Source organism: Centruroides sculpturatus, unplaced genomic scaffold (assembly GCF_000671375.1).
Source record: "Centruroides sculpturatus isolate CEXI.00-Female unplaced genomic scaffold, Cexi_2.0 scaffold390, whole genome shotgun sequence".
NCBI classification, from domain to species: domain Eukaryota; kingdom Metazoa; phylum Arthropoda; class Arachnida; order Scorpiones; family Buthidae; genus Centruroides; species Centruroides sculpturatus.
The window spans coordinates 558,392-566,750 of NW_019384599.1; the positions used below are offsets into that span (position 1 = coordinate 558,392).

General features: G+C 29.9%; 1 protein-coding gene across 1 annotated transcript; it reads left to right on the plus strand.

Annotated features, from left to right (window-relative positions):
- Positions 1 to 648: 648 nt before the first annotated feature.
- Positions 649 to 1,567, plus strand: LOC111624936. Its single transcript, XM_023367927.1, has 3 exons — positions 649 to 856; positions 934 to 1,116; positions 1,186 to 1,567. The coding sequence occupies exons 1-3, from the start codon at positions 712 to 714 to the stop codon at positions 1,473 to 1,475; spliced, it is 618 nt and encodes a 205-aa protein (XP_023223695.1). The 5' UTR covers positions 649 to 711; the 3' UTR covers positions 1,476 to 1,567.
- Positions 1,568 to 8,359: the final 6,792 nt, after the last annotated feature.

Below are 8,359 nucleotides of genomic sequence, written 5' to 3' on the forward strand. Positions count from 1 at the left end.
CTAGTTCAGAGAGAGAGCGCTTTTATAAAATCCAACCCCAAAATACCTCTAGGTGGAAGGGAGAGTTTGCGAACGTCGTCTGTATGGAAGGATGTGGTGTCTTCTATGTCTTCTCCGACAGGATCACAGTCCTTGGCATGGAGATCGACGAACACAAGTACTAAGAATACCTTCCGTGTGCGGACGCCCCGAGCTTCCGGTGATCTCCCCTTTTACAGTATATCTTTTCGTGAGAGAGCTGACACGTCATCGACTCTTGTTGACGATGACGGTGCATTCTTCACACTCAAATGTAAACTTCCTCAGCTAGTTGTTACACAAACGGTGAAATCCGATATAGTTCAAATTCTTCGGGTATTTTCCGAAGACAATTAACAGAAAATTTAGAATTTTAAAACGCCCGAAAAAATCCGCGAGCTTACAAGAATAAACCTTGAAGATCTAATATTTAGAAAAAATTAAACAAACGAAACAAAATTAAACCATATACAGTAGATATAAATATAGGGTAAAATAAGCAAATAAGTTTCTGGAAAATAATAAAGTAAAATTAATAAAACTTGATGAAACTGAACAAGTATTTGCTACAAATCGAGAAATGTACAGTACGTAATAATTCGATTAAATTAATAAAATTACATAATTGAACAATAATTAAATTTTTTGAAATCGTTGTTGAAATTTTATTGTTTACGAGACATTCATCAAATTATGCCAAAAGTAAAAGTTCAATATCTTAATTTAGGTGAAAGTCTCTCTGGTATGTATGCCTCAGACACCAGAGAAGCTCCTTCCATACCAGATGCCATCAAGATTGTCGTCATAATTTTTGTTGTGATTTGCCTCTACAACAACAGTAAGTTAACATATTATAATAAATATATTATTTATAGAAATAAAATAATAATAATAATGAATATGTCATGAAAATAGTGAATTTCTGCTCGACACAAATTGGATTCCTTCCTTGTCTAAAAATAAAAATGAAAAACTTGTGTCGAAAATGCTTGTGCTCTGAAGATCCCTGTTGGATGTCCTGCGTGATTCCAACATTTTGCAACTGTAGAAGAGATTGCGATCTGTTGCTCGAATTTAAGAATGATTTCGTCCGGTGTTGTTAGTTTCGTTCGTACATTTTAAATTAAAATATTACTTTAGATATAATACGATGATTTATATTTGCAGTCTGTCGAACGTCTGAACGATTCTGTTTTCCCTGTTATCCAAATAGAAGCACAAACTGTTTTATTTCGTGCTTTACGTGCTTTGCGCAACTTCCTTTTATAGTCATGCCGTATATCAGAAGCTGTGTTCTAAATTTCCTTTGCTGTTTCTGCTACCTACTAAACAGTTGCGTACCTTTGGATGGATGCATATGTTTAATTCTTATAGGATTCGTCGCTTTTAAAGTATTGAAATCAATTTCTTCTAAGAATAAAAAGAAAAAACAGATAATACGTTATTCTTATAAGTAATCACATTTCTTTAATTACTATGAATAAATTCCGAAATAAATTTCATTTCATTTCCTGTATATTTAAAAAGAGATATACGGTGTATAAAAATAATAAACAACATTTTCTACAAAATTTGTATTGAGAGTACGCACCATAAGAAATTTTAAATATTTAATACTTAAATATTATTATGAAAACAACTACTTCATTGGGTCTATTTTTGCTTTAATTTGTTTTTATTCAATACTGGATAACGAAACGAAAAGAAAAATCGCAGAAACAAGCGCAAGAAATTTGCCAGTTTCTCTTGTCACATTTATAATACTATCAGCTTGCTGTTTACTTACCCTCTGTGTTGTGAAAATAAAGCTTTACTTTTATCAAGCTTAACTCCCCATAGAAGTGTGTGATGTGTTGCAAAGCTATCTTCAACTTGAAATTTTTATTTATTAAGAGACTGGAGACATAACAGTTGAAACTGCTTTTGAGACAAGCACTTCATGTGCTTCACTTTCTATATATATATAAATGACTTAGTTAGTTTGTTCTATATATATATAAATGTTTCTATATATATATAAATGTTAGTTTGTTCGCTATACATTCTTAGGCCGTTCTACCAATTGTTACAAAACTCGGCAGTTACGTTTAGATACTTCCAACTTAGATAATGTTGTATATCTCACCTCAAAATATCAATTGCATTTCTATAAATCGATTAATTTTTATCTACATTCAACATACTGAGTTACACGTAGCGCCATCTGTTGGCCAAAAGTTAACAAAATCATAAACTCAACATAATTCTTATAAAAAAAATATAATTTTTAAATAATTATATTATATTTACTATACGCGAGCTATATTATTACTGAAATGCAGATAGCATATAGCAATTGCCTGTGTGAAATCAGGTGTTTAAGTCTGAGAAAGCTTTTGAATAGCCTATAAGTATTTCACTTTTCCAATGTAACAACTCGTTGTTTTTATTTCTGAATGGTACTTTCTTAATTCTAATAAGTGTCCTACAGTAGCCGAGTGGATAAATCCTCCAAACACTAAACTCTAATAATTAACACAACGGGCAGGCCACGTAAAGTTTTCTGTGTTTCTTCACGTTAGTAACACTTAAATAAAATCCAGCTTACCATAAAAGTCTTCTTGAAATGCGTGTCCCCTCAGCAGATCCCTCACGTGTAACTTTGCCATAACCAAATAAAGCAAACTAATTTCAACCAGCGATTATTTATGACATCATCATCATAATGCTGGGCTGCAACTTTTGGTCAAAATGTTCTCAATTCGTTTAGTTGTGTCTTGTCACTGCACTACACTCGTTTAGTTGTGTCTTGTCACTGTTCCTGTTAGCAATAGAGTCGTGTCGGTCATCTATCTTACTTCGTTCAGAGGAAAATTTAGAATCGAAATAACCTGAATTCTATACCAAACTGTAGTTTGGTTCATCTGGACATCCTGCTCTAAGCCTTCCACGTCTGGTCTCGATTTTCATCAATCTATACTTTCCACGTAGTTTATAAATTATATTGCCAAAATTTAAATACTGTAATTCATTATCACACAAAAGCAATTATTCTCGCATTTTTATAAGAACTTTTTATTTAAGCAAGTCATATGAAGTCTTTTGAACATTAACTATGTGATATATGTTGGATAGTTTCAACGTCTTTTTGCTTATTTTTTAAATAGCTCCGGTAATTTGCCTTATCTTTTTACTTTTACGGCTCTGTTTAGCAACATAACAGAGTGAAAACTTTTCTATACGTCAAAGAGTTATACCCCGAAGATTTTTACATCATTGGACTCAGGAACGTTGAGATATTGAAAAATGCAAAAATTCGAGGGTTTTTTCTATATTTTATGTATGGCCGATCACCATATTTTCCTTCTGTTATATATAACAGTCGGAAAAATATAAATAACCCTGCAGTAAATACTACTTGAGTTCTTCATACGAACTTATAGTAAACTTTATCAAGTCCAAAATTCTTTTTCTGAAGATTCTCAAACAAAAAGTCAATATTATTCAACTTTCTATGATAATTTCAAGGATTACATCGAACTTTAATTAAGATGTTGATTAAACATTTGCAACTAATTTTAAAGCTATTTTTTCTTTTGTGTTTTTAGCATTATTAAATAAAATCATGTAAAACTTATAAATTTAGTAGCTATGGGAATTTCATTGATAAATACACAATTAATTTATAATATTTTTTTTGTAAATTTTAAACTATATTTTAAACTATACAGTATTATCCGTTACAAATTTTATTTAATTTCGATTTTAAACAGATAAGACAAATACAGTCGACCCCCTATAACACTGGTTTCTATAGTTCGGATTCCTATATCACGGCGAAAAAATTGCGACAGTATTCGTACAAACATGCTAAAAAAAACTCCTATAATTCGGTAAAAAGTCATCGCGGACTCGTGTCGCGACAGGATTGCACAAACTGTTGAGTTTAAACGAGCAGCGGACCTACTAAAAACCATTTATTATTTAACGTCCACAAACATTATTTATACTAATGATGTCTCTAAAGTTCAGTGAATTTTTCGCAAAAATATTAATTTATCAGCAAGCACGCGAGTGCCATTCGATGACAATCTCCACGACGAAAACAAGCTTAAGCAACGGCGTAGTCTAACGGTGCACACTCGGTAAGTAATCCTACAATTTTCTGTTTATATCATAGTTTATATGGATTATTCCCAAAAAAATATACGTATTTTAGAAATGTTGAGTCGAATTAGTCTAGAATCGATTAATTTTATGGAAGAAAACCTTTCAAACAGCCGTAGTCCGTAAACTGCATACGTGCCGGGCTGTGATTGGTTGGACTCCTAGAAGCCGGATTCATAAAATTCGGAACGTATCTACCGTGTTATAGGGGGATCGACTGTAATTCTATAAATTAAACAGCAGCTTTCAATGAATATACTTTTATTTAAATTACAGTTAAATAAAATAATATTATATCATGAACGTATAAGACATTAAATTACATTTCATACTCAAAATTGTAATTTATGAGTGAAACATACTTACATTTAAACATTTATATTTCTATTTTAAAATGTAGAGAACAAAGAAGCTTGATCGAAACTTTTACAATTTAAAGCTAGTGGCAATAAGACGAGTAGCAAAAATATTTAAATCTATAAATTTCTCATTTGATATTGCAATATAGAATAACCGTCTACAATGCAAATAATATTAAAAATGACATTAATATTCAAAGGAAATGCTCTCCAAGCTATAATTTCCGGTAGATCATGTAGACATATGATTGAGAATCGAAAGCACTATTTTTGAATTTATTTATCTCTGGAGGATAGAGAAACTTTGTATATAACTTTGTAACTTTGGAGTATAGCACTGGATATATTTTTGGCTGCAGCTGTTATTCGCGAACAACTCAGACATATTTGTAAACATAAATAAAATAGAAAAAACACAAACTTAATGATAGATTTTTCAGTAATTTCTATACTTATCGCAGAAAAACCTAGAGTGAGACCGCATCCCATATTAACTGTTCAAAGAAATAAAACTAGCGAATCTACTATGGAATTTACTATTTTTAAATTATAAAAGTAAATAGAAGATATCGAATGTAATTTTTCGTTTAGATCTGTCGGTGCAACGATTCTCTCGTGCAAACAGTTAAATGCATTTTCAACTTCATTACAAAGCAAAATGAAGAAAAGCAATATGAACAAGCCATTGATATGAAGATAGAAATTAACAAGTATAAAAAATATGAAATTACTCTTGAAACGTTATTTGGAATATTTATTTCAACGATATCATTTATAAATAATTCACGATATAAATCATCTTCTTCACCATACGCGTATAGTGAAATTGCGTAGATGTTGAATAGCAGCAAGCAGCACCATATTAGTAAAAATTAACGACAATACTTTTTACTTTAGCTGCACTTGAATACGATGTTTTAAATACTGTTTTCACAAGTAGCCAAAGTTTACTTTTGTTTATATGATAATGGAAAAGTGTTATCAATTTTATCAATTGAAAGAATATTATAACAGATTTTAGGAAAAGATCGGTATATCTAATAGTCAAATTTTTATGAAAAAATACATTTATTGCTCGAATTATAACATACAAATCCTCAATCAGTAATGAAATGCAGTTGGTAATTGTAAATTTTTTCTTTTCCAATTTCATTTCAAATAGGAACATATGCTTCAATAAGAGCTTTCAATTCTTCTGGTTAATTTTTCATTTTTATTGTTATCCATAACAGAAGTTGTTTAATTCTGTATTGTATTAAGCGTGAAGTTATTCCATGCAAACGTTTGTCAGTTATCACACAGAATTAAATTAAAAGTAATTCTTTATTTTTAGTGCGATTGTTCTTTACAGTAATGAATTAAGGCGACAGGAACAGTACTCAAGCGAATTATAATTGAATGAAAATCTCTGAGTAGATATTATTAAGTTATTCGAGCTTAAGCTTGTCTATCGATGAACATATTGTGGGTAGCCTGAGGTAAGACGAAGTCGTACCTCTTTTTGATAGGCAACAGTTCGCTGAGAACTGCCCACTGGTTAGTGGATGGCTTGTTTACGGGTTTTTCTATCCCGTATAGTCGGGATTCTTTTTGTCAGGTCGAATGGAAAAAGTGAGAGAGGTCGTCGGTAAAGTGTGAGCGATACTCGAAGTAAAGACACCAATTAACAACAAAACAAGGATTTATTTAGACGATAACATAACTAACATAATTACATTGAGCTTATCTCGAGTGGACACGCGGGACTGGAGGGAAACGCCCCGAGAGAGAGTTTGCTGCTTATTGCTGCTCAGTTTAAATTAATAACATTTACCTAAGTCATTTTACCAAGCGACCTCTATCCAGTGAAAGTGCTGGTGGAAGTGAGGCAAAAAAAGTAAAAAACAATGAAAAAAATTAAAAAAAAATATATATATATATATTTACAACAAGACTATTTTTTTAAAAATCTTTTCTGAGTTACTTTTTAAGCTATTGTTACATTATTCAATGTAAGTTAAGTTTTAGTATCATTTCCCTTCTCCCTCTCTTCTGCCACCAGTTTACACCTCCATCGTTGTCTATCCTCAAAGGTAAAGTGCAAATAAAATAACATTTTTTGTATCCATTATTATTCTGTTATGGTTATTTATACATTTACAACTACAAAACGCATTTTTCAGTGTTTTCCTTACTATAGTTATGTTTTTTTTAATGTACTACTTAGCTTTAATTTGAGTGTGTTTTTCGTTTTGGAACGAATTATTTGGTTTTACATGTAGTCGTATGGGGAAAAATAATTCACCTTACGACGTTTTCATGATACGATCTCAGTATCAGAACAGATTAATTTTGTATCCTGAGGTACTACTGTATTTTCTGAGTTTTTCAGTAAAGTGCATTTTAATTTGAATGCATAAATTCTGGCGGAAATAATTCATTTAATACAAATGTGTCGATAAATAACATTCAAACGCTCTTATACAGTATATGAACACTTGATAAATTATTATATTTTTTTGGCAGAATTCCTTTGAACTGAGTAGTAACTGTTACTACTTGTAAATATAAATAAAATTAAATTCAATTATTAAAAACCAATGGGATCGGTATATATTGAAGCACTAAAAATTAAAATTTTTAGTTAAAAAAACAAGTAAAAATATACTAGTTTTATTTTCGACTTCGAGAATTCTATAGGTAAAAACTGACAAGCAAGTGACAAGGAATAACTAGACTTTATCATTGCCATTATTATTTTTTTATTGATACAATCCAAATGCTTTTCGCAATAAAAAAAGTTACTTTTTAAATAAAAAGTAACCATTGATTTTCTACCGACAGAAATGGAGTGCAGTGTACGGATAGAATAGGCAACGAAAGAGATGGGCGATCTGCCAACCGATTCCTTCTGTTCGAACGTATTATGACAAAGTGTCCTCTATTCTATTTATATGTTAAACACATAAAAGAACTCGGTAGATTGACTTTACTTGTTTACAATGTGACTGTTTTTTTTACCTTTTCATATCGGTTATGTTCCAAATTGTGACTTAATACCAGTAGTTAAACTATGACTTTGTTCTCACTAGTTTATCTGTTAATTTCGTTCTTCAGTTAACGTAAATTAATATATTTTGTATTAAACAATTATTTTTATATTCTTATTTTACTTGATTAACGACGCATTTATAATTATTATTTTACTAAATATAAGTTTTTATTTAAATTTTACGAGAATACTTTTTTTAAGGTTAAAGATAAAATGTTTAATTACAGATGTGTTTGTTTCTAATTACTGAAAAGCAATTGAAATAAAAAAATAAAATAACAACGAAATATTCTTCGTGACTCCAAGTACAGTTCAAAATGAATACAAGTGTGTAAAATTTACTTTACATAAATTGAAATAATCGTTTTTTTTCAATAATATTCATTAAATAAAATTAACTTTTGTACTTTAAAAACAGAAATGTATTTTTTGGATAATAAATTACTGTATTATTAGGTAAATACATTACATTACCGTATTTCGAAATATAATGGTTTTTCAGACTTGATTTTATTTTATCTAAACAATAACCAAAATTATCTGAAAAATTCGTAAAATTTGAAAATTCTACCGAAATAATTACAAATTTTTTACGAGATTAAACAGGTGAATTTTTGACATGAGATTATGTCAAAAATTATTTCTTTGACGATTCTAGTGTTAAATTAATAGTCTATTGATAGAATTTTTTTGTAAAAAAAAACTATTACTTAATTACAAATAATAAAAAACTATTATGCGTTGACAATATAAAAAACTTTGTTTTCCAACATATTAAAAGATGAAGCATAAAAAAACCTTTCAC